We start from the raw sequence: 28,000 nt of genomic DNA, 5'->3' as shown, positions 1-28,000 counted from the left end.
GACCAAGACCAAATAAAAAAAAATATTAGTACTGTATTTAAATAGGCAAAAGCAATAGCAGGATTTATTTGGTCAGTGTGTGGTCGTGTGATGAAATTATTGTTTTCAACTTGAACACGAAACTCATTGTCATTCGGTCCCATCTTAAAAGGTTAAAGTTCACTTGCATGACATTTTGGGTTGAACATAAATTATAGTTACTAGGCCTAGTCTTCCAGTTCACACAGGCCTAAGCAAAGCTGGTTACTTCGTTATTTGGATCATTGATGTTTTAAGCTACTGAGTAAGTTGGGGATTCTGAAAATCACAAGGTTAGTTCTCTTTTATTGGCTCTGTCATAGATTATTTTAGCATACAGTCTAGGCTTACACAATGATTATCTTAGGCCTAGTCATATAGACCTTTGGGTGATCCTAGACACCTCTGATTTTCACAATTTTTTTATGAACTGCTCATTTTTGTACCTTTGCAGTAACTGTCTTCATAGATTATAAGATCCGGTACTTAGCCTAGTAAGTTCTAGGCCTAGTAAACTTGATTCATGTGAGTAAACAAAATTAAACCATAAGTTAAGCCTACATTTGTAGATATAGGCCTAGGCCTAGCCTCTGGAGTTATTGAACATAAAATCTAAGGCTTAGGCCTACTGTACGATCCAATTTAGTAAATAGTGGTGACTTATATAAGTTTCTCCCCAGTTGATGGCCTAAACGTTTACCTAGCTAACCTATGAGACAAAGGATTGTCGATAACGTTTCAACGTAAAAACCTAGGTCTCTACTGGGCTGCACTTTAGTTTACGTCCTGCACTCATTCGAATGAACATATTGATCAATATTTTAAGTTATCGATTATTTCATTCAAAATAGGCCTAGGCCTAAGTTAAGTCAAGTTTGGTTAACCTAACTAACCGAATGAAATAACCGACATATCAAATAATCTAGGCCTAACTTATAGGTATATCGATATTTTTCATTAGAATGAGTGTAGGATGTAAACTGAAGTGCAGCCCTCGGTAATTCCGTTTTAAGGCCGACCTGCATTAAATAGGCACCTGCGGTTAAATCCGCGCCCGTGGCCGGCGGCCGTGATAGGTACCCGTCTGTTAAATTGTCTTTACAGGCCACCAAAACGTCCAAACATGCTGTAATTTGGCATGTAGTCTTTGGTAGTACCGTATATAATTTAGAAGAAACATACTGAATGGTCTTTTATTTTTAAAATCTTCATTATGTTGGTAACTCTGTTTACTCAGCTGTCTTTCGGGACATTGTTAGTGTCGTCATTCCTTATTGGCAATGTTTTGTTTATGTTAGTAAACTGTGTTTAGACTTATTGTAACTTCTGATATTAAGTTAATTTTGTGTATTTTAACGGATTTTAAGTGTCTTTACTCTTTAAAATGTCAATATAAGTAAAAGAGTGAGAGAACAGTCCCCGACAAGTGAAAATACTTTGGTGAACAACATATTAGGTCAGTTTGTTGGATGTTGATGGAGGATTATGTGATAGTGATTTGGAGGTTAGGCCTGTATGACAATGATTCTGAAGATGAATTAGAAAATGAATGTAATAGACCTAGTGATGATGACAGTGAACCTGTAGATGATACAGACGAAGACCCAGACATTGAACCAACAGTGTCTACCAGAGAGTAGTTGAGAGGAGGAGGCTGTTCCATCAACTGCAACTGGTAGGCCTAAGGGCAGACCTCCTAAAAGTGCTAATTCTTCTCAAAACAGTGAAAACTTGGATAATGATTCTTCAGATAGACGTAACCGTAGGCCTAGGGTTGCGAACCAGCCTGATCATAATGTTTATAATGTTTAAACGCCTATTGGGGAGGCTGATGCAAGAGGGTTGGGGATTGTATACAGAAGACAATGACCCTGGTAATTGTACAGATTATGAATTTTTTTAAATTCCAGGTCCCAAACATTGCTTCCCAAATGATGCCAAACCATTATCATACTTTTCCTTGTTTTTTACACTTACAAGCCCTGTTTGAACTATTTGTCACTCAGACAAATTTGTACGCCTCACAATATTTTGAGAAGTTTGTCAATATGCCTAGTCCTGTGAGCTGGAAACCGGTTTCTGTATTGGAGATGAAGGCCTTTATAGCTGTTATTTTAAATATGGGCTTAAATAAAAGACCTACCATAGATAGCAACTGGAGGGTTAAAAGTAAAAGTCAAAGTTTGCCTTGGTTTAGGCTAATGTTTAGCCAAAACCGCTTTGAAACGATACTTCGATTTTTCCATCTTACAGATAGTACTTTGCTGGCTAAACAAGGTGAACCAAATTATGATCCTTGTGGTAGGTTCTCAGTTCTAGTTGACCAAGCAAATCGGGTGTTTAGAAAACATAACACCCCCCATTGTGAGCTTTCGACAAAAGCCTCAATGGTACAAAAAACCATACATCAATGACACAGTACTTGCCAAATAAGCATCAACAAACAATTTGGGAATCATCGTGAAATTTTGAACATTTTGAAAAAAATAATTTTGAATTTCGTGTGAGGTCTGGAGGTTGATATAATTACCCAGCCCTCCACTATAAAATAAATTAGATTCTAAGACAAGCCTTCGATTTTAAATATAACTTACAGCATTCATTCACTGCATTTAGGGATATCCACTGCTTCTGCTTATCACATTATATTCATACTGTTTTTTTTTAATATGTCCTACTTATAGCCTAAGTTACTTCTTTTTAATATATTTTATACTACAACCGGCAATTAATTGCAGCAACCCTTTATAGGCTATTGTAGGCCTGTAGGTTTTAGCTATAGGCTTACATTGGCAACAATCAATTACGCAATAGTAAGATAGCCTAAACCATTATTTCAGATGGACATGGATATTGCGGGGTCAAAGGAAGCAGAGTACGTTTGTGATAGCAATGAAGCGCTCGAATTTAAACTAGGTATGTATTAAAGACATATGCAACCTATTGGTGACTGTTTAGGTGACACGCTTCTCAGTGACTAAATTCTAACTGTTAAGATGAACTAGAGGACTTCCTAGTAGTTACTGTTCGTTGGTATTTGGAAATAGAAAAGGCCTTTCTGAGTAAATTTATATAAGAGCCAATAAACTTTGTATGTTTCAAATGAAATGTATGATAAACAACATTGTCCGTTATTAGAAACACCATCAGTATGGTGTAAATAAAAATAATTAAAGTATGAGAAAATTCACAATGTTTACCTTTTACGTTGACATAAGTATTAACTAGGCTTTCAAGATATCGAGTACAAGATATTATAGTACAGGTATAGTTTCTTTAACATTTCAAAAGACTATTGATAAGGCACAACAATATTTCTAAAGATTATAACAGCTGACTTAGTTTTGCTTGCTAATGATTTATTGTGAGTGAAGAAACTGAAGATGGAAGGATTTGTGATTTAATATGAAGAAGAGTGAAATTAAAAAATGTTCATTTAAATTTAAAAATTAGTATTTTTGCAGCTTAAAAATTGAAATTTAAAATGTCAAAAATAAAGAAAAAAGATATGTAACTAATGGAGATGAAGGTAAATCATGTATGTGAAAGTTTTATTCGAAGATTTGGTCAGTTTTTCTCATATCAGCCTACACAAGATTTAAAATTAATCAAACCCAAAATGGTGGTATCCACTACTTACCAGATTTAAAAGTCATAACTTAAACGTTTCTATTAAGGCCATAAAAGTTGAATTTTGTTTCTAAAAGCGTTGGTGGATGTGTAACTTTATTAAATGTAACAGATGTAAAGATACAAATGTTTCTATTTTGTGTCCTCTTCCCGTTGCAAAGCACGGGCACAACAGCTAGTGTTATGATATAAAGGTCCCTAACCCGTTTTTCAAAACTGAATTTTCTTTCAGCTGCGAAGCACGGGTACAGCAGCTAGCCTTGTATAAAGATGACTTGTTTATGGATTTTTTTTAGTAATTCAATAATAATTCTAAGTAAATAACAATTCAATAATCCAATTTAACGTACACAAATTGAAATTCACCTAGTCTGCAGGTTTGCCACGGTGAGGGTATTTTAATATAAATTTAACATTCACAAGAAGTCTTTTTCTTTTGTTAACAGTTCGTGTGGAAGAAGATTTAGAAGATGACTCTATATCCTTCAAACCAGAAATGTCACATCAAATTTTTGGAGACAGGTAACTTTGAATTCCATTTTAAAAAACTACTGGCATATTCAAAATATTATAAAGTAAAATACTATTATGTTTGTATATCAAATCAAATCACTTGAATGCTTGAATACTGACTTCAAGTATTCAAGTGATTTGAAAATCAATTTATTGTTGTAGACATTTCACAATGCATTAACAATAGTCACAAAATACATAATGCTGTTATTACAGCAAATAAATACTTACATGTAATCAATCAATATAATAAGATCTAGTATAAAAAAATATATATAAAATACAGGCACAATTAAATAGAAATATTTTGACATGTAAAAAATCCTCCACTGTATATGGGCATTTTTGTAGTGATGGTTGGATCCGGATATCGGACTACTAGATCCGCCGGATCTGAGCTAGCCCGATCGGATCCACCAAAAATCGGCTCTTGGGCTGGATTCGGTTTTAATGGATCTAATTTTTTTTATACTATTACCACAAAACGTCTAGAGATGTGCGAGTATTCGAGTTTGAGTAGAGTACGGCTTTGAAACTCAAGCTTATCATTGAACACGCCATTTTCGAGTCAGTTCAAGGTTTAAAATTGTAAAAAATTTAAATTTTAAATTCACTTGTTTAGCCATATGAATTATTTAAAAAAACCCGCCCTTGAAAAAAGAAAATAACGTATCTGTATTTGGATCCGATTTTTTTCAAGATCCGGATCCGGTACTGACATTTTCTTGGATCCACCCATCACTACATTTTTGTATTAAATATGTTTTCATTTTTGATTTGAAAGTGTTCAAGGACAACTCCCGTGGTAAAAAAAAAGTATAGAAAGAAAAAAGTAATCCTTTGAGCTTCATTATTTGTTGCATATCCATTTTACTTATAGGCTATTTTGTTTAATATTATACTTTATACTTTATATTTTATACTTTTTTTTTATTGTGTGATCTCGTAACTTACCTTCGTTTCACTTGTACTTTGCTTTTGCAAATATTGTAAAACTAGCCGCTATACCTGTGCTTTGCAACAGGAAGGGAAAGCTAAAGACAGTATTTTCTATAGATCTGCTGCATGAAAATTTGTTAACTCACAAAATATAAATGTCCACATTTTTGATAAAACACCAACAGAATCATTTTGAAACACGTAGTTTATATTAATTTGGCAACTATAATAAAGAATGAATTATAACAATATAGAAACTTCACAAGCCGTCAGGGCAGAGCCCTAGGTGTGTATATAAAAAAAACGACTGTCCATCAAGCCTGTGAGATATTGGCAATATTCTTGGGAAAAAATCAGCTCAATTGGTTAAGTAAGTTAGTTTTCAATATATTGACATAGGCCTACTCCAAACTTTCACATTTATAATATCAGTTCCTTTCATCCAAATCATCTATATTTTTATTACGCTAGCCATATTTCTGTCATAATTGTTTTGGAGCGGTGGTGCTACCGATCACCATGTTCAAGGTGTCGTTAGAAAGGTCTTAGCATGTAGTTTTGCCATCAAACAAAAAAACTTTGGAATTTCATCAGGGCTCTGCCCCAGTGGCCTTCAAAGTTCCCATGTTATACTTAGGGAGAAAATGTTTTTTTACATTTGAACAGATGAATACTTTGAAATTGACACAAATATTTGAAACCGTTGGTTATACTAAAATTGGAGACATGTGCTATAAGGATTTATTAGATTAGTTGAAAAGATTGATGTTTCACTGTTTTAAACCAGTTTATATTTGCACAAAATCAAAACATAACCAAAAAATGTTACACATAATGGAGACTATAAGGCGTCGGTCAATAGGATGAGGCCGACAAACTTTAACTGGTAGATGCGAACGAAATACAAATAATCGTTGATAGCCGAATACAGCAAGCACCCTTCCGTGTTGGGTTTAAGTGTGCTCTCCAACAGCCGCATAGAAATAACGTTTTATTTTTTAGAATTTATAATCGTTATTATGGACAACCTAATGCGGCTATGAGTAAGGCCATTTTTAGAAAACACTAACAAACAAGATCGGCTTTTGAAAAATGATAAGATATTAACAAGAAATGTTTATTAAGGCCCTATATCGATCTGTTATATACGTCTTGAGTATTTCCATAATCTTTGAGCCAAATCTTTTAAAGTCATCAGAAATTATGACTGTTATTCGTTTTAAAATAACGCCTGTAATACTTGGCAGTTGCTCGAATTCGAGCAAAGTAAGAAAAGAAACCACCAGCTAAAGAAAACCAAAGAAACCAGAAACCAAAGAAGAGTAAAGAATTAACCAGCTAATCCGTTTCTCAGGTATAATTTTTGGGGGAAAACTAGTATAATAAGAATCAATAAGTTTATGAATTATGCACTTGAAATTAAAAACACCCTATTGTGGGAATATCACAAATCGTTCATTAAATTAAGAACATAAACATAACTGTAAACAATCCTTTTTTGACACTTCTCATTGTGTATCACAGCTTTTTGTTGCTGCCTAGTTCAAATTAGCTGTTGTCATTTATTCAAACAAAAAATTAATAGTGCTGCACCCTGTTGGTAAATATTGTAACTTTATAATGCCATTGAACATCATAGAACCAACTTGTTTAATTGAAACAGCTGTTGAGATTCATTAATTCCTTTTAAAACGTTCTATGCCGATCGTCGCATATATGCAATGCTGTGGTCATTGCCTCGGCCCGAGGTATACATTTTAGTATCTTTAACTTATTACTACAGTGCCTTAAGTAGTTTTTAAGGTTGATCTTCTATATGATCTAAAACCTTTTGTACGTAAAAAAAAAAAACAAAGGAAATAGCCTAAGTACTATATTTATGTTTCAGCGAAAGCATTTTTGGATACAAAGAGCTTACTGTAAAACTGTACTACTCTGCATGCCGTTTAACAATGTACCTTGGACTCGAATACCAAACTGTTGTGGATCCTAATCTCTTTGGCGGAGTTAAGGTAGGTATTTATCATGTTTTGTATATACAATACAATATTCTTTATTGTGCATTAATATTAATCAAGAATTGCAATTGTGTCAGGCTACAACCACACGACCGTTTTTTCACGCTGTAAATACTAGCTCATTTTCGTGCTGCTTGAAATTCCCACTGTTGTAGGCCACACGTGCGTTTTTTTTCACACGGTAAAATGTAGCTTATTTTCGCACCGGTTGAAATCTAGGAGCGGCAAAACCACTGGGAACCCGCAGTTGATTGATGAATTCACGTGATTATGTTTTAGATCTTTCTCATGGCCGAAATAGTAGCCTTGTTTTTGACTAGCAATAGAACAAGAAATATGAATAAGTACAAAAACAACACTATTTAATGTATTTTTAATGTAAAAATTGTGTTACCGTTTGAAGAATAAAATAAAATAAAAAACGCTAGAATTATTTTATTTTGTTAACCTTTCATTTAATTATTTACATTTAGTATAAACAATTAAATATAAAATAAATCCATTCATGACATATTTAAAATCAATTTCTAACAAGATTTTCATTAAATTTTTGAATATAACTAAAATATTGCTCTACATAAATGCCTCTTCACATTCTTTAGTCCAACTAAATTTCATTCCTTTTAGTGGTTCATTATTAAGTGGTCCAGTGAGGTCGGCGAATGTTTAGGATAAAACATCCACTGTGTAATGAGAGTCTTGTTATCAAGGTTCTACTGTAGTTTACAATTCATATTGTAGTTTATATATATAAAAATGCAAATTATAACTTCAACATTAATATTTATTTATTATGTACTTGAACGTCAAACTATCCGAATCTGAAAATATCCGAATCCAAACATCTAATTATCCAAACTGAGCCTTAACTATCCAAACCAAATCCGATCTGAACTGAAATTTCACTATCCGCATACCTCTACAAAGGATGTAGAGTCATATTACGCTACAACTTATCGACCAATACAGGATTAGTCAATTGTGCTGTTGGCACCGTCCACAATATTTTATACAAACGTAAGAAGTCTTATCACATTTGGAAATGCAGCTTTTATGTTTATTAGGCCCTAGTTGAATTTAGTAATTATAGATAACCCAACATTATGGAATACGGTGGTGTAGATTGTCCCTAATGTACCTAATTTTTGTAAACGTGGCAATAAGTGTAGGCCCTACCCGAAAACAATTACCATTGGCACCTGCATATTCTCTCACAATTCACAAATTCCAAGGCAAGACCCTGAACCAAGCAGTTGTTGATATTGGATCAAGAGAATTCAGTGCTGGGTTGACGTATTGCAGTGAGCCGCCTCCGAACCATAAATGGACTGATTTTTGACCCAGAATTTACGAAAGAACATCTGATAAACATGAATTAAAACTAGTTGAAGATCAATGTTTAGTTTCACTGTCATAACGATTTTTAATTTTTAGCGAATTTCCCTATAGGGAAGTAGCTATTACCGTAGGTGGCACGGTAAGACCTAGACCCGGGATCGATTTACTTTTTCATTTTGATGTCCCCAGAGGCCAAAAACACCATTCGTTCAAATTTTTATATATGTATATATACATCCGTGAACGCGATAACTTGAGTAATTTTTGTCCGATTTTGATGAAATTTGGTTTAAAGGTGTAAAGCGGGATAAACTTGAATGAGTTTGCGAACCAGCACGATCGGACCATGGGAACGGGGCTTTACGGGGGGTTTTATGGGGTAAAAATTGGGTTTTCTCACTTTTGACCCTCAAAACACAAAATTTCCCGATTTCTCTTTAGACCTTTTTAAAGAGCTTAAAAAAACAAATAATTTAGTATGTAAAAGTATTTTTGTTCGATTATTAGTAACGAAGAAAATTAAAAAATTGTAAATTTAAAATTCCCATGTTATTCTTATGGAGAATAATGTCAAATCTTGTAGTTTGCTTGTTTATGGATATATTTTGATTAGGGATGGGCCGATTCCGATTCTCGATACCTCGATACCTTCGATACCAGTGGTATCGAAGAATCGCCGATACTCGATACTTTGCTTCATTGTACTCGATACCAAGTGAGGTTAATTAATAATGCTAAACTCAACTAACATTGAAGGTTGTAATAAGTGGCACATCATAGTTTATTTGAAATACTCTGAAGTCAGCTAATATAAATAATTCCAAGTTCATTATCTCACATTCGTAATAGTTTTATAATCCAAAATAGATTGCCATTGCATTTCAGAACGAGTAGCAATGGGTACGACGAGCTGTGTTCATTTGACAACAACAGTGACAAGACAAGGAAGACAAGACAACTAGGCCTATCAGAACTCTAGTTGCCACCATGTTGTCAGATCAAAGGCAATGTTGCCAGATGGTACAAGCATTTAATATATACATATAATACACATAAGGTGTATATAGTCAATGGAACTCGCATTTTCTAACTCCAAATTGTGGCATAGCTTATAATTTTTTGTGAAAGTGTGGCATAGCTTATAACTGATTATAAGCTATGGAACAAATTCACGATTATAAGCTATGACATTATAAGATATGAGACCCCACGAACTGTTCAGCTAATTCAGGGCTTCATGGTGACTATTGTAGAAAGCCATTTAGCGATGTATTTTTATCGGTTTTTTTATGCTGTTTCTCTATGACTGAACTGAAACAGCTGTCACGAGTTTGCAAATGGCAAATGAATTGTTTAACCTATGTTTTGGTTTTTTGTTGTTTGTTTTGTATTGTTTTCTGTGCGTGCATAGTGAGTTTGAGTTGTTCAAAATGGATATGATCTCCGACTCCTTTCTAGTAATGTGACGAACTCCATGACTTTTTATATGATTCTTTAAGTAATTTAAGTGATATTGATGATGACAATATTGAAGATGACTTTGAGTTTATAACTCAAACAATATGGAACATTCATTGTAGGCCTAGGCCTAGATGTACGAATTATGAATTCTTATGAAAAAAAAACTCTGTGAACATTTTAGGCCTACCGGTACCTAAATTGGTGATTGTGCTCAATTAATTATTATTATCAATTAATTATTAATTTAATAAAATATGTTAAAATTCATGTCTTCTTGAAATAGCCCTATCTTATTTTTCCTTTTTGGCTAACCTAATCTATGTAACCTTAATAAATTCAATGCAGTTATCTTATTGTATTTAAAGATTAAATAAAGTTAGGCTTTATCATAAGTTCATAAGTTATATGTGTTATTAAATGAATTTTTAACAGGTATCGGTATCGAGTGCGGAATCGAGAATCGAAACCAAAGTTGTAGAATCGGAATCGGTATCGGAATCGACCAATTCAGGAATCGGCCCATCTCTAATTTTGATCAAACTTTGCAAATTTATTTATTTTGTACTAAGATATCAATATTTTACTCAAAAACACACTTTATTAGTTTCTTTGTAGCAGCAAACCTAGGTACTCGTTAAACCTAATGTTATTAAAATATATTTAACTGAAAATCAATTCAGACAAATAGAAATTCTCTTAGTCGGCAGGTTTGCTGCGGCGGGGGTATTTATTACATACAATAGACCTATTTGTCTGTGGTTTTAGTTAGAAATTTTCACAGTCGTTGAAATTAATTTTCCAATCAATATATTTTTATTTAGTTCTGCAGGTCTTAGATATAACAGAATGATATTTCTTTTGTGTTTTCATTTGTATACTTATCATCAAATAAAGTTAAACTGTTATACAGTTTAAAATATTTACAAAATGGGTAGGAGCTGATACTGTACCACCCTGTTTGAGAAAAAGTTATTATACCACCTCAGGAGGTCTTGAGCTTAAGATGCAAATGCAGGTCTCAAAAAGCCATATAACATCATCTTAGCGTTTTTGACAAATTATTTCTCTTCACTAGGAACTAACTTTTAACTATTTTAATCACCCAAAAAATTTTGCAAAACAATTTTTTCTCTATAATTTTGAAGCTTAATGGTGAGGGTCTGTTGAAATATAATGCCCTGATGCTCCGTTCAATTTTGTGGACATGACTGTGAACGCCACCTAGTTTAAGTTGTACTGATCAAGATGGAAAATGTTGCAGTAATGTGTTAAAAAATTTTGAATGTAAACCATATGGCTTGTATACCATTAAAGATAGTAATACCGTTAAAGATAGTAGTAATACAATTAAAATAATAATTTATTTTCAGCCAGACAATGTTATGAAAATTATTCAGGAAAAGCTTCAAGTTCCTGCTGTTCTAACAAATATTGATGAATTTTCCAAAGCTTTAAAAGATGATGATAGCTTTCAGCCTTTTGGAGACAAATTGGCATCATTCAGTGTGAAACAAGGTAAGTTTTCTTTACTTTACTTTATTTTTTAAAAATAAATATTTGTGTTGAATAGGTGAACATTACTAGTCCCTAGACAAAAATATGATAAAAGCTTTCGGGTAGGCCTAATTGAGTTTGTATTATTGGTCAGAATCTCATTGTAACCTTTTATGGGTAATGTCTAATTTGAGCAACATTTTATGACCAACAGCTGTGTGAGGTTACGGAATGATACCACAAACTTTAAACAAATAATTTATTAGAATATAAACCTTACTTCCAACTTACAGTACAACACAACTTTTCAATCCAACTAATAATGGACACGTTGTAGAAAGTCAACAGTGCCGGAAGGTCAAATAATTTATACTTGTGCCGATCGGTCAAAAACTACAATGTTTGTAGTGTCTGTAGATCAAAAATCCCAGTAAGTCAAATAATACAGTCCGTGCTAAAAACGTAGTCTATGTTAAAGCGATTGACACATTGGGAATTTGACCTAATGCAACAGCAGTTTTAATATGACGAAATACGATAAAATATAAGTTCAGTTCCGCTGAGTCAACAGTGCCGGAAGGTCAAAAGTATAATCTGTTAAAAACAACGATAGTCCTCTCTACGCATGACTTCAATAATTTTGTGTTTTGGTGTAATTAAAGTTGTGCTAAAATTTTGAAAATTGGCACAGAGCTTCTTGGTTAGTCCTACTTGATGACTGTTTTGTTGGAACTTCAAACTATTTACCGATCTAATTAATACAAAATTTATATGTATGGTGAAATAGTTTTAAATCATGATTAGTAACATGAAAAAGTTAGCATGTGAGAATTTTTTTTATTTTTTGGTTAGAGAGGTTTTGTCTGTGGCAAAGTTGTAGCCAAAAGTTTGATGCGTAAAATATATTTTTTTCAGTGGTTCTATAGATAGTGGCACATTTATTACGCTCATTGAATTTCCCCGGTTAAGGAGTCATGTAAGTCGAAAATGGCAAACTGTGCTAACCCACAAGACATATTGCAACTAGTGTTGCTATCTGACAATTGTTCACATTTAAAGAAAACTTAGTTTTTAGAAAAAAAAACTTCTGGTGACTGAAGTGTATTTAAAACCTGTGTGCTGGTCGTTCCACAAACATTCCCTGGACTGCTCATCAGTCACGTACCAACACTTCTATTTGAGAATCACTCAACTTCACCTCTGTCTTCTTGAGTTTTGCTGGTGGCTCGCACATTTGCTGCTGTTCTGTCATTTTAGGGTGAACTAAAGCATGACTCACCTGAGCGACAAGCGGCGTTTTTGCAAAAATCGATTATGACTTGGAACCATGAGCGGCACTGAGTGGCGTCACTTACCGCCGCTCGCCGCTCTGTCTTATCGTGGCCATCCTCAACAAATTTACATGCAATTTAATGAGATTAGATGTCAGAGCGTAATTTAATGCTCGCCGCTCGTATTGTACCAGGGGCCTAATTGGTCAATCAGTTTGTTCTTTATATTATAAATACCTCCATTAGAAAATTCATGACAAATTAACTATACGGTAGTTTATATGTTTATCAACCAAATATAAATGGAGTGGAAAAATCAGGGCCGGATTTCCCAATAGGCCCGGGCCTATAGGCGCGAGCTCCCAGAGGGCGCACAGCCGAGAGGATTTTTTTCTTATATCTAAAAATACAAATAAATAGTCATAGCTGATAAAAAACTCTGGCTAGTAAAGCATTCTGATTCTGAAGTTCATAGGTAGAAATAATTGTTAGAAAATTAAACTATTTTTCAGAATTACGCATCAATTTCGTTACAACATTGGTAACGAACATTGGTTATACGGGAGTAGGCTGTAGGGATGTTGACGAGCGCCCGATCGGTACGCATCGTATTGCCACTGTACTGCCACTATACTGGCCTGGGCCTGGCGCTACTGATCGGAGGGATTAGGGGTGCATGCATGCTAGACACTTACCACCCTCACCTCACAAAACAAAAGTTATTAACTAATCTTTTGATTAGTTTACAACAATCTGCAGGATTAAGTTAAAATATATAATACGATGTGTTAATATTTAAAAAATGATAAATTTTGTTTTTTAGGGGTGGGCGAGTACTCGACTGTCGAGTAATTACTCGAGTAGTTGGCAATACTCGACTCTTGACAGTCGAGTCGAGTAGTTAAAGATACTCGTGACTCGAGTGGAGTAGTAGACGTTAAGCCGATTTCGTTATTTTTATTGATATTTGACAAATAAATAGTAAGAAAGGAAAATGTTTGAGTTTTATTTAATCCCTTAACCCCTTTAAATATTGACATACTAGGCCTACTAATAATCGGCAACCTAGACATCGCTTGCGTCATCCATTTCAAAGACCGACAGCGCCGACAGCTGAGCTGACACTGGGTGATATGATAGGCACTAGGCAGTGAGTGGTGTAGGTGTGCGAGTGCGATGCATCGAATCCCGATTCGACCCAGCATGCATCAAAATCCCGATGCATCGATTACGTCACCATACAGCTCTACTAGTAAAAAGGGATGATTCGATTATCGTCATCGATACCACCGATTCTTGGACTGGTATCGGTACCAAGACTCGATTGTCAAAAAGTCGATTCCGATGATACCGACATCCGACAGGGATAAATATTTTATTTTAACATTTATTTACTGTATAGCTACAGTATTAGTTTTGTCATCACGGTTAACAATTTTCATAGCCAACTTAGAAACTATCTAGTTCAAAACAGCGACGGTGCCGGTGACATTGTTTAGCTTCAGCATTGCACAACACAATCTACGAATCTACATTTCTAGATGTCAGACTCGACTCAAGAGACAACCGGCGCGCGAATGTCCTGCCAAAACGAAATTAATTATACTAAACAATATCTGTATCAATAAGTCAGACATTTAGATGTATTATTTTTATTTTTAGTACAAAATAAATAACCTAAACACGTCAAAATTTTCAGTTTAATAATCCCTGCATTATACGCATCATTAGAAAAATTATACTCAACCATTAAACTTTAACATCGTCGTATGGTTAGGCTTGCTTTATATTGCGCCAAAAAGTAGATCCATATTTTGATCTGTACTATCTACCTGATTAAAGAGTTTAGAGAAGTTTAAAGTGCTACTATAACATAATGTATTTATTGAAAAATATTATAAGCCTTAGTCCGTGTCGATTTTGTAATGTTAAAACGATTGGTGAATGTTGACAATAAAAGTATGTAACGGTTCTCATTAGTCAGGAGGCGTCAGTGCACTACCATGTCAGCCAATCGACTTTCGTGTTTCAATGGAGCAAATGACGATTGCTTTGACATTGTTTAATGTTTTATTGTGGGTGGAAAGGGTATCGACAAATATCGTGATTCGAGATCCGATATGTAGGACGTGTTTGTTTATAAATAATGAGTATTTAAGTATTTAAGTGTTTGTTAGCAGACGCACAGGCACAGCCTATGTCTGCTAATTCCAGAACTAATTAGATAGGAACAACCTTTTACGCATGTATATAGTTAATTAGTTATAGTTAGTTAGTTTAGTTTTGCATAAAGAACTTTTTTCTTTTGTACATTTGGTTGTGTAATTTTTATATATGTGGTGGAATAAATTCATAATTCATTCATAATTCATTCATTCATTCATTCATTCATTCATTCATTCATAAAAAACTAGGTTATTGACAGGTTCAAATCTTCAATTGTTCCGATCCATTGTTGACACCCCTACACGGAGGTTATAGTGACGTCGTGCATAAGGGCCAGAAAGGCCGGTTCACAGTGAATCCACTCTGCCGAACCTTGTTCTTGGTATAATCGGGAACATAGTCAAACACTTTTGTTACTAAATAAAACTATGAAATGTTTGTTAAAAGCACTCTTTTGGTCTTTTGGAGATTTTAGTCCCAAAACATAATCTTTATTGTAGGCTAAAAGAAAAAACCTATCTATTGCCATACTTTTCTCCACAGACGTCGACATAGGCTATTATGCAATGTCTTTAAAAAATACCAGGGTTTCAGTCAAAATACTTTTGTAAACATTGACAATGTGCTGTTTTAGCACAGTTCATTCCTTGACCACGATCGTTTTTACTCACTAGAGAAAAGACTCTCCTTACAAAATGTATTTGTAGGCCAAGATGTTTGTAATTTTTTTAATGTATAACTGCAATTGCTTTTAAAAAGAAATACTAAAACTGACAAATAACTTAGATTAATACTTAAAAAGTTAAGCCTATTTATAAATTAGAGGAAACTTTATTAGATCTCATCATAGTCAAATTCAAACATTTCCAGTATTTCAAAATAATTAACACTCTTGTGTAATGGAAATCTGCAAGCGACTGAGGCCGAGGGTGAGGGAGGGCATGTGAACCAGGCTTTAGAACAAGGGCAAATTCTGCCAAACTTTCTCTTTTCCTCCCCCATGTCCCGTTAGGCGGTGGGTGGGGCTTCACACAATAAACAGTTCATTCATACACAGTAGAGAAGAGTTTTTGTGGCAGTGACGTATGTCTCTTGTCTGCTCTTCAAGTTCACACATCTGGACTTCTTTGAAACAATTATAAGTGATAATCTTTATTAAAAATAAGTGAAAAACTGTTGACATTTTCAAGGAAAAAAAGTTGAGAAATAAAAGTGTTAAAAATTTTGTTTGATTAGGCCTAGTTATTCTGTACCGGTATTTCAATAATATCCTCATTTATGATTATGTTTTCAGCTAGACTTTGTGACTTTTTCATAGTTAAACAAATTTTGAAGATAGGCTATATAATTAGTAAGAAAATGTCATTATATAGGAAGTTAGTTTTTTTACTCACTTGGGAAAAAAAACTTACCTTACAAAGAGTATTTGTAGACAAAAATGTAGGCTAGGTACGTAATAAAAAAATAAAATTATAAACTAATGAGTTAACTAAGACAATTTCATGTAATTTCAAATAAATACAAAAACTGAGAAATGACTTAGATAAATACTTATAAGCCTATTTATAAATTAGAGGAAACTTTATTAGATCTCATGCTTTAGTCAAATTCAAACATGTACAGTAGGCCTATTTTAAAATAAACACTTAGTTCCATATTTTTGCAATTTTTTTTTGCAATTAATAATAAACCTTTAACACCAAAATATAAGTTTGATACACATACATATTGTGTTTTTTATCTTTCTTCTAATATATAAAATTCTCGTGTCACAGTGTTTGTCTGCAAACTCCTCCGGAACGACTTCACCGATCGTTATGAAATTTGGTGTGTAAATTCTGTAGGTATGCGAATCGGACGTAACTATTTCCCGTTTCGAAATTCTTAAAAGGGCTCCGCCCCAGTGGCTCTGGAGTTTCCCATGTTAACCTTATGAGAAATGTAATTAATGAATCTTAACAGCTGTTTCAATTAAACAAGTTGGTTCTGTTCTATGATGTTCAATAGCATTAAAGTTACAAGGATTACCAACAGGGTGCAGCACTATTATTTCTTTTACATTTATGACAACAGCTAATTTGCAACCAAAAGGTGAGTGAGCGTAGCGAACAAACTTCAACCTGGAGGCGAGTGAGCGTAGCGAACGAGCTAACCTGAAGACAAGTGAGCGCAGCGAACGAGCTCCAACCTAAAGGTGAGCGAGCGTGGCGAACGAGCTCCAACCCAAAGGTGAGTGAGCGTAGCGAACGAACTTCAACCAGGACGTGATTGAGCGATGCGAACGAGATCATCTTGAAAATTAAACGTAACGGTACTTTCTTTCCTTCTTTCTTTCTTCTGTCTTAGGGGAAACCTATTACTTAGGCGATACGAAGTTCGCCGGGTCAGCTAGTATGGTATAAAAGTTTTTAACCAGGTCTATTTTTGGTGAATTGAGAAATGCTTTGTTCGTAAAAATGAAGATGGAATATATGTAAAATAAAATTGTTGATTTTCTCGTGAACTACTCGACTCGACTCGACTCGATACTCGAGTATTAGGGCTAATTACTCAACTCGACTCGACTCGACTCAAAAAAACACTACTCGCCCATCCCTAAAATTTATTAACGAAAAAATATTAATCTCAGTTTGCAATAGGTTTTAGAAAAATTCAATACCCTCCAAAGCACCATTAATGCTGTAATTTTCTCCTCATACCTAAGGATCGGTATGGTTGGCCGGAATATTGCTCTGTTTTGATTTGGAAATATAACCTAGATGCAGTACCACCATAGATTAATTATAACTCAAGTCAACTTCTTATCACATTGTTAATTCAAACATTTTTAGTTTATGTTGGTGACACTGGACGTTAGTTTTGACTTACTTTTGTTTCTATTATTTTAGGGTTAGTTCTATGATGTGTGTTTTAATTTCTTGTAATATAACCAGGGGGAGACGACCTATTGTTTATGATTAGATCGTTTTATTTTGGATAAACTAGGTTTAAATAACAAAGATTGTTTTCAGCTAATCCACAATGATGACAAATCTATTAAAGGAGTATGTCTAATCTATGGTAGACGTACTGTATGGAGTTCATTTTTAAGGCCTGAAATTGGAATCAATGGCCATGTTTTTTTGCAGGAATGCTCGGAGGGTTGAGTTGTTTTGTTTCAGTTCCACAAACGTGAGCATTTACATTTACATTATAAAATTGCTAAAAGTGTTTAAGACGGCATATTGTTAAGGCTAAACAAGTCAATTCTTCAAATAACTTGCAATGATTTTTCAAATAACTTGCAATGATAAAATTCTGACGAGGAGTGGTATTAAAGCAATTAACTTAGGCCTAGGGGCACGATATAGTTTTAAATAAAGGTTTGAAGGAAAGTAACTGTGATCAGACTAGGGGCGGAAAGTTATTTGGGCCTAGGGGGCCAAAATGCTAAATCCGGCCCTGGGAAAAATTGGGGATCTACACCAGTTCAACATTAAATGTTTTTGTTATATTAGATACACATATAGCAATTTGGTTTAATGGATTAACTAACCTATAAAATGAAATCAAACTATGAGTAGATATTATTAAATAAATGCTATCTAAAACTTGACTTTCAGGCAATGGAAACAAAAACTACGAAATTTATCACTGTGATACAAACAACAAAAAGTTCTTGAATTTCCATGAGCGTCTTCAAACATTTGTATTATTTTACATTGATGCTGCAAGTTACATTGATGTTGATGATTCCAAGTGGCAATTCTTTGTGATGTGAGTATTGGAATTGGAGGTACCTATTCTTCTATACTGTATTTACAATGTTAGTGGCAGGGACATATCCCTAAAAAGCTCAAATGTAAAACAAATTATTGTTATATTTAAACAAACTAAGATTCAAATTATCTTTCACACAGCAGCTCTGAAAATTGTAAGTTAATCATTATTAGATTACATAAGTCAAATATTAGATCACTTAAGTGAAAGCGGTATTTTTCTAAATAATTTGTTGATTATTTACTCTGCGGTTGAATGGCAAGTATAGGTCGCCACACGCCATTATCCCAACTGCTCAAATGGCGACCTATACTCGCTGAAAAAAGAAAAAAATTCAACCTTAAAGGGTTAAACAAACTTCACACACTATCAACAGAATTAAAAGTAGAATAAGAATGATGATTCATTATTTGTTATGATATGTAAACAAAGCAGACGTTTTTCAAAGTTAAAAGGTGGATATTTTTTTGTTATTTCTCATTTTCTGGTAGTTTTGGATATAATCTTCTATTTTTCCTGACCCAAGACCTTAAATTTGACGCATTAAAGACCTGTCAAACTTATTCAAGGTGTTAATATTGTTTTCCATCAAAATCACCAATTCTCTACTTCTAAGCTATATCACAAAAATACTTGAAAAAATTTCCAAGTTAAGCATGTTTGAGAAATAGCAGAGTTTTCAGCGACCTTTCAAAATAAAATTCAAGGACAATTCCAGGTTATCCAGGTACAAATTCAAAACTTGCCGCTTAAAATAAGCACAACCTTTTTATTTATACCAACTAGGACATTAAAACCCACTGATGGAACCAACAATAACTCAGATTCAAGATGAGTTGTATAAAACATTGTAAACTAAGAAAGTTTAGATGACTAAAACTATACCAAACAAATTAAAGTAACACGCAAAACTGGAAAACATATATCCTTTACTTGGATACTAGCACCAAAAGATTACCAAAAATAAAAATAAAATATTTAAATGGTGACATCAAGTATAAGAATTAAACTGAGCAATAACTATCCAATAACATAAATATACAATATTTTGCCTTGTACAATGCTATTGTTCTTTAATGTTTGCATTAATATACATTTAATAATTTGGATTTTATCTTGGTTTTTGGTTTCGGTTATTGTAACCACAAAAATTGAAAAAATCAGGGATTTAAAATCTGAAAACATAATCCTAAAAATTGTCACAAACCAAAAACGCAAGTTCAAATGTAATCAAATACAACCCAGAAGAACCAATATCCCATGAACTAGACTGTACCTTTAGATCATATGTGTATGATGATCATATGTGTGATGTGAATGACTTGTTGTTGCACAAAGAACAAAGATACATCATATCAATTTGCAAATCAATCTACAACACCTTAAATTGCATTTTTCTTTGTTAGAACAGTGGACATTTTATCTGACTAAGAAAAATGATCTGTACGATATTACAAGTAAATGTTTTTCAATTACCTCCTATTAATAATTTTAATTCTATGGGTTTAAAAACAGATATGAGAAGTTCAAGAACCCTTCGGGCAGCTTGAGCTACGCCGTGGTAGGCTACAGCACTGTGTACGAGTACTATGCGTACCCAGACCGTGTTCGACCTCGGGTCTCCCAGATGCTGGTACTGCCTCCGTTCCAACGCCAGGGCCTCGGCGCTCACCTGCTGTGTGCCATCTACAGTCACTACCGCGGCCAGGCTAAGGTTGCTGATATAACAGGTCAGCAGTCAGCACCACTAAGACTAAATATTTTATAAAAGCAATTTTTACTTACACATAGAGCTTTATCTTATGACGTATTAAGTAGTATACCCATGTGGAAAAAAATTTAGTATTGGTTAGGCATAAGTAATAGAATAGTCATACAGGTTGATGTAATTACAGTATCCACTTTCTTCGGCATGTGAACCATTTATAGTCATAAAATATAATGATATCTTATTACTGAATCTGCTATAGAAGAGAATCCATTAAAAGTATTCCCATGGGCCTGTCAGACTGGGGTGTCGGTAAAAGTGTTAAACATTTCTATTTCCGTAATTGATTAATGTATCAAGAAAAAATTTGGTATGGAGCTTTACAGGATAAATGTCTAAATCCACAAAAGAAATTATTTTTCCACGACGTTTTTTTTTCAAAATTGCGGCCACTTATTATTTTAAATCTTAAATTTAAAAAAATGGCAGAATTATGAAAAAAAATCAAGAAACACCTTTATTTAGTAATTTTAATTCCTTATCCAACAATACCAAACCAAGTTCAAAAGTTTAAAAAACTTACTCGTTTTAAAAAGATTGAATAAGATATAGATGAAATATTACAATTTTTAGAGTTGTAAAATGGGGTAGAATAAGGCTAAGCTAGTCAGGTTTGCCCCATTTTACAACTAAAAATCATAATATTTAAGCTATTTCTTATTTGATCTTTTTGAACTTGGTATCGTTGGATAGGGAATTAAAATTGCTGAATGAAAGTGTTCCTAACATGTTTTCATAAATTCAGCAATTTTTTTGGTAATTTAAGTTTAAAAATTTTACGTGGCCGCCATTTTGAAAATAAACGTAGGGAAAAAATACTTTTTTTTGTGGATTAAGACAATTTATCCTGTAAAGCTCCATACAAAATTTTAACTTGATCTTGATACATTAAAGTTTTCTTCTTTTTCATTTTTAATGATAGAAAAAAAGCATACCCACTTTTAGGCCATTATGCAATACTTCTCAACTAAGAGAACTAATATACAAATTTTTATTAGAATGTGTTTAAAAATAACCTAAAAACAAAAAATTTGTTTATTTTGCTTAATTTAATCATTTTTTGATATTTGACAATATTTTAGATTTTGACAAAAATTATAACAATAAAAGGTATACATAAATTCATATTTCCTTGTTCTCCGTTAAATTCAACAAATTTTGGTTAAATTGCAAGGTAAACACTTGATTGACTAGTCACATAAAGAGCTGTCAAAAAGAAAAAATAATTTTTTATCTAGATTTTTTAAAATCTTTTATTTTTAAACTTATTTTTATTAGTCATACCCAACATATTTGCCAAAAATAGTAATGAAATCTCTTTGAAATGTAATATTCTATCTATCAATGCAAGTTTTATCAAAATATCTTGTCCAATTTTAAATCTAGATGTCAGAATGTTCAACAGATACACCCACTGAAAACCTATAAAACCTATTTTTGTGTATAAATAGAAAACAAGTGTGTTTAGGACATATGCTTATAGGACATTTATTTATAGTTTTGATCCAAGGAACCATTTCCCGAAGTTTGTCAGGGTTCCCGTGAAACACCCTGTATAATATGTGAAGCCGTTTTTTGTGAACACTACTCCTCCCTTATTTGTGGATCAATTTCAACTCTTAAGGTGTGAAAAAAATTTTCTCAATATTTAGTTTTGCAATAAGCTTTTAGAATTTAAAAATTCTACCCTATAGCCTGGTTTACACGGGTCGAGTATGTCAGACGAGTTATTCGGCCCAGTTACTAGGCCCAGTAGTTGATTTGTTCAACTCGCCCGGTACTTGACTAGACTGTCTACACCAGTGTTTCCCAACCTTTTTCCGTTCAGGGCACACTAACTAGAACAAGTTTGTAGTCGCGGCACACTTGTCTACAAAATATCGTTGGTTAAAATTACATTTAGTAAGTGCATAAAAAACTCTTTTTTTCAATTACATCTTACTCCGTAAAACCTATTTTTTACTAGTAAATATATATATATATATATATATAAGGTAAAAAATATAAAACTCACATTTGTTATCTAACGTGTGTACATTATTTAGTGTTTATTATGTGGAAAGTTTTAAATAATAATAAAACATTGAGCTTGATTAAAATTTTGTATGAATTTACCAATGATGAGTGAGAAATATTTTATAAACCCTGGTTTGAGTTCTAGTGGGAAATTTGTGCTCAACGTTTGCTCATTAAAAGTTTCTTTCTTGATCAAAAATTGTTTAACTACTTAAAATTTCGCGGCACACCTACAGAGGCCTCCCGGCACACCAGTGTGCCACGGCACACTGGTTGGGAAACACTGGTCTACACGCATTCCTAAAATTCCTATTTCGAACAATGACAGTGTAGGCACAGAGAAGTAATTTTTATAATTTCTCTGTGTTCTGTGGTGTAGGGTATTCCGTATACCGTAGCTTTGGTGTTAAATGTTGTTTGAGTTTAAAATGGGACTTTCAAGAGTTTAATGCTGAATTTATAAATTAATTAAATCACTGAATTAGATTATTAGAATTAAAACTGAATCATCCATTTAATTCAGACAGGGTTGCATAAAAGTTTTTTTTTTTAATACGATAGACCAAAGTGGAAGGTGATATTCTAAAAGAATAAGATTTGTTACAAATTACTATACCGGTACTGCATTTCTTTAAAATAAAATATATAGGCAACCAAAAGTTGCCTCCAAATAAAAAAAATGTAAAAACACTATTTTCAATGTATTTCTGATAGAAAACATTTTTAGGGAGTGAGCTTTCTAACAACCCATTGATTAATAAAATCGTTCCAGTAGAACTGTAGATCTTAAGTTGTACAACAATTTTGAAAACTGAATTTTATAAGAGTGAGTAGATTTACGAACAGCAAGACAATGCAACACAGGGCCAACTGTTCAACTGAACCATTTAATATTGAGGGTGATTAGGCATACACTACTGAACTAACCCCAAAAATACTGAACGTTGTGATCGACTCTTTGTCAGCGACCACAAAATAACAAAAAAATTTTATTCTGTGGTCGCTGGACTCACTTGAGAGCAGTAAACAGATGTTTTGGGGCAAATCGTGGTGGTTGGGGTAGCTACTGGGCTGAGCAACTCGGTTTTCAACTAAATCACTCGACTCGCTCTCAACTGACCTCTTTTTATCAACTCGCCCGTTGCTCGACTCGCCTGCATGTCTACACCAAGCGAGTTAAAAAGCGAGTGGCAACTCGCACACTGACTCGCCCGCCGTACTCGACCCGTGTAAACCAGGCTTATGAGACCCTCTCAAAGGTTTTCCTCATAAAAAATACATAGAAAAAATGTTAAAACAAAAAACAGCTGTTTATAAAAAGAAAATCATTAGCTTTTTGGGAGTAAATTAATGTTTGTAATATTAAGGAGGTTAAAGATCTAGTCAATCAGTTTTGTTGGAAAAACAGAAAATGTCTCGAGTTCAAAGAAGAAAAATTGAAAACAGGACGAGGAGACAATTAATAATAAGATATCTTAATGCGTATGAGGAGAGTGGAAAAATGGAGGCCTGGTCTAACAGATAAACATCCAAATTCACATTCACTTGGTGAGATAATATTTGCCAGTACTGCTATGCAACTTACTTTGGAAGTGAAAAAATATTCGAAGCACATAGTGTTGTCACGGTGGTAAAGTAAACTTGCCTAATGTCAGATCAAATGAATATAATATGCAAGAAATATCCACTTGTGACACTGACAGATCGAGACATTTCAAAACATTTAGTAGAAACTATAATACTGTCTTTGCTATGATATAAGCTCAAGTAGTAAGATTATACCAAACCTTGGCAGACCTTAGGTTTTTATTGTAAACGTTTTTATTATTTGTTATACTTCAATTGAGAAAAAAATCAAATGGATTGTTTACTTCTAAGTTAAGTTGCCAGTTCCTCAAAACAAACTTATTCAAGGTTGATTGACTGAATTAACCCACAATCCAGACATTTAAAGTCAAAAATAAGAAGTTTCAAAAACTCATTTGCTATGGAAAGTTTTAGTAGCAATATTAGACCAAATATAAGAGAAGGAATACATTAAGAGGGTTCCCTACCCCCACCGAAAAACGTCAGAAAACCACTTCGCGCGGTATCATATAGCGATTCTAGTTTTAACATTTAAATTGTGAACCAAACACCAATTTGTACATAAAGAGTGGTTCTACTAAGTTTGCTTTTTAAAAAATGTCTATGCTTACGCAATCAAGGGCAACGACTTGTCAAAGTTAGTGAACTTTACAGTAAGTTCACTAACTTTGACAAGTCGTTGCCCTTGATTGCGTAAGCATAGACATTTTTTAAAAAGCAAACTTAGTAGAACCACTCTTTATGTACAAAATGGTGTTTGGTTCACAATTTAAATGTTAAAACTAGAATCGCTATATGATACCGCGCGAAGCGGTTTTCTAACGTTTTTAGGCGGGGGTAGGGAACCCTCTTAATGTTTATGTATTAAACGATCGAGTAGGTATGGTCAAGTTTATTTTTATGATTCAGGAGAAGCAAATAATATATGCTGTTCAAAACGAGAAAATGAAAATTTCTATCCAAATCTTAAAGCTGCAAGAGGTATCTAATCTATATAAGTTAGAATATAGGTTATATTTATAAAATATAATTTATAGAATATATTTATAAAACAAATAAATCCAAACTTTTAAAACTTTGGGACAGGTATAAAGAGAAACTCCACCTGATGCGGGAAAATGTTCTGATGCGGGGCATATGCTGTGACCGACAGACAACACGTTAAAATACGTTAACCAACTTTCAATGTTGTTGCTGGTTTAGCCTAATCAAAGCAGATTATGTTTGTCCAGTTGTTAACCCAGATTTTGTGGGTAAGAAAATGAAATGTTTGATATCACCCCACTTTTCAGGATTCTTTACGGAGAAAACTCATTGGTTAGGGGGATGTCTTAAATCAAAGAAATAAAATGACCCAACTTAAATTACTTCACACCGATTTCCAGCAACATTCCCATTATCAGTAAGGCAACAGGTGTAAGTAAGGTGTAGTAAGGTGTTTTCTTCAATTCACCATGCTGGAAAAACTTTGTTAATCAGTTAAAACTGAGAGCAGAAATAATGTAGGTGAACCTTAACGGTGCAAATAGAGATATTCAAAATTAATTTCTAACAAGTTTTCAAACAACTCTTAAGATGTAACTACAATTACTTGAATTTAAGCATGACGTTTCCCTCATTGTTATGTTTAGGGACCATGTTTATTTTACCATTAACCTATGCATATTGAATATTTGGAGGGTAATACCATAATAGGCTACTACTTTTTTTTAATTATTCACCAACAATTTGCTTCAGTGGAAGATCCCAATGAAGAGTTCCAGTCCTTGAGAGACTATGTGGACGCCTGCCTGTGTTCTTCTCTCCCAAGTTTCTCCAAAGACAACCTGAAGCAAGGGTTCGATAAAATTATGGCAGAGGAAGCGTGTTCCAAGTTCAAAATAAACAAGGCATGTACAAACTAATTATTATAAATTATAAGGAAACCCAAATTGTTTTGGTTCTCAACTATCACCAATTTCTCCAAATGTGAATGGAGTTAGGTCAAGCTATGATTTTTGTAGGGTCCTTTCAAAGTAAAAACATAGAGATATTTGTTCAATGGAGCTGGCAGAACAAAATCATCATAACTTGACATCTTGAGTGAACATTTGTAATTAGGCGTAGTAGCTTTTTCCTCATTTGGTCTTAAATTACAGTTGAACCTCTATAAGACAAATTTCAAGGGGTACGGGAAAAATTTGTACTATAGAGGTATTCTTAATAAAGAGGGTCAATTTATCGAGGTTTAATGCTGCTGTTATTCTTCTTATAGAGGTTTCTCCTCGCTCCAAGGTTTCTCCAAACAATGACTCAGGAAGGAGGAGGGATGGGTGGGGGTTTCATGTTGAGACAAGCTTCTGTTTGTTTTGAAAACTACGTACTATGGAGGTTAAGACTATGATAAATTCGTCTTATAGAGGTCACGTTCGTCTTGTAGAGGTTTTGTGCTAAGAATATTCGTTGTATAGAGGTTATTCAGTCCTAGCCCATGTCACAAACAAATTCGTCTTATGGAGGTTTTTAACTTAATTACTACGTTGTATAGAGGTGTTTTTATAGCAGTGACCTATATGAAAGTGTCAAGGGGATTAAAAAAAATTTGTCTTATCGGGGTTCGTACAAACGAGGTTCAACTGTATAAGTAAAATGTGAATGTGTCAAATATTCCCCAGGTATGAGTGTGCAGTCAAGTGCACCCCATCTGACTCATCAATCATTCCGATCAATGTCTGTACAACACTGTGATAAAATGACAAGAGATAAAATAAAATGAACCTTCAAGTTTAAATTTATTCGATATGAGGGAGATTCCTGCTAAACACCAGTACTAGTGAATAGCAACACAAATTAACCTATCCACAAAACTTACTTCAAAGTTGTAGCTGATGAAAGGGATCTTGGTAATGCTTTATAACTTTATCCATACATATAGTAATCAGTTTTGTTGCTATGTTAAGAAACAAGCTAGACGTGTGTACGAGATCTTAAGATTGAAGGAGACTAATGTGCACAATGATGACGAGTCCAAATCTTTCCGTCTAGATGTCAAGCGACGGTACAACATTCTATTTCAAGTAAGTAGCTTACTATAGTATTACTGGGACGGGTGGCGCCGTCTTGTAATCCAGCTACTAGGAGGTCACGAATTGTGGATATTTATAGGCATGCACTGTGAATGCGATAATCCCAGGTGTGGATTTATGTCCGCACAAGTGAGTACTACGACTATCCGCAGTACTATCCTGATAATTAGACCAATTCGTATATACCAAGGCAAAAATGTGGTTCGGATTCCACTATAAACTGTAGGTCCCTTAGTTGCCATTAGCTGTATGGGCTATTAATTAACAGCTGTGTCTAAGGAATGTCGGATTTAGTCACTAACAAGACTACAAGATCGTGCCACTCATCCTACACTCATCTCCATTCATACTATAATGAAGGACAGAGTTGAAAGCCCAGTTTCAAACATTCAAAAGTTCAGTAGACTTTTCTGTTTCTCAGTAGTAAACTATCAACATACCAGTCAGTATGCGAGTCACCTACCCATCCAAACATCAACACTACTAATTTACTGTTAGACATTGATTTGCAGATTGTTATTATGTATTACAAAACAAAACTAAGATCTAGGATACCGTTAGATTTTCCTTCTAGGTTTCCTTTTTGCTTAAAGTATGATGTTTATATTTTCAGAAAGAAGCAAAACTGATGAAGAAGCTGAAACCTCTTCTGGATCAAGATCCTCAGTTGCATACTAATTTGGGTCTGAAAACACCTGAGCAAAGATTTGAAATACTCGAAAAACTGTTTTTGGATACAGAAAAGGACTATCAGAAAACTATTTTGCGAATCGAAAAACATCCCTTGCCCTCCAGTATACTTTGAATGAAAGCACTATTAAGGTTTAACACTTTGGCAGTAAATTGTTTCTTTTATGGCAGTTCCAAACTTGCAAGATTTTGTAAACTGTAAATCTGCAGTATGTTTAAGTTGAAGTATTGTTAGTTATTTATATAAATAAAACACCAAAAGCTTAA

General features: G+C 33.8%; 1 protein-coding gene across 1 annotated transcript; it reads left to right on the top strand.

The window, feature by feature from the left end:
* Nucleotides 1-27,977, top strand: LOC128986311 (histone acetyltransferase type B catalytic subunit). Its single transcript, XM_054406615.1, has 10 exons — nucleotides 1-311; nucleotides 2,859-2,934; nucleotides 4,095-4,170; nucleotides 6,989-7,112; nucleotides 11,288-11,432; nucleotides 18,451-18,604; nucleotides 20,123-20,337; nucleotides 25,716-25,867; nucleotides 26,918-27,034; nucleotides 27,657-27,977. The coding sequence occupies exons 2-10, from the start codon at nucleotides 2,859-2,861 to the stop codon at nucleotides 27,846-27,848; spliced, it is 1,251 nt and encodes a 416-aa protein (XP_054262590.1). The 5' UTR covers nucleotides 1-311; the 3' UTR covers nucleotides 27,849-27,977.
* The last annotated feature ends 23 nt before the right edge of the window (nucleotides 27,978-28,000 follow it).

Source organism: Macrosteles quadrilineatus, unplaced genomic scaffold (genome assembly GCF_028750875.1).
Source record: "Macrosteles quadrilineatus isolate MER2022 unplaced genomic scaffold, UCM_ALF_1.0 Scaffold_1__1_contigs__length_201487025, whole genome shotgun sequence".
NCBI classification, from domain to species: Eukaryota; Metazoa; Arthropoda; class Insecta; order Hemiptera; family Cicadellidae; genus Macrosteles; species Macrosteles quadrilineatus.
Note: the sequence above shows the minus strand (reverse complement) of the source record. Positions and strands in the feature narration are given on the sequence as shown.

Coding starts and splice junctions, on each gene's coding strand:
- LOC128986311 (XM_054406615.1), top strand. CDS start 2,859: ATGGACATGGATATTGCGGGGTCAAAGGAAGCAGAGTACGTTTGTGAT. Junction 4,171..6,988: donor CATCAAATTTTTGGAGACAG/GTAACTTTGAAT, acceptor TTTATGTTTCAG/CGAAAGCATTTTTGGATACA. Junction 18,605..20,122: donor AAGTGGCAATTCTTTGTGAT/GTGAGTATTGGA, acceptor GTTTAAAAACAG/ATATGAGAAGTTCAAGAACC.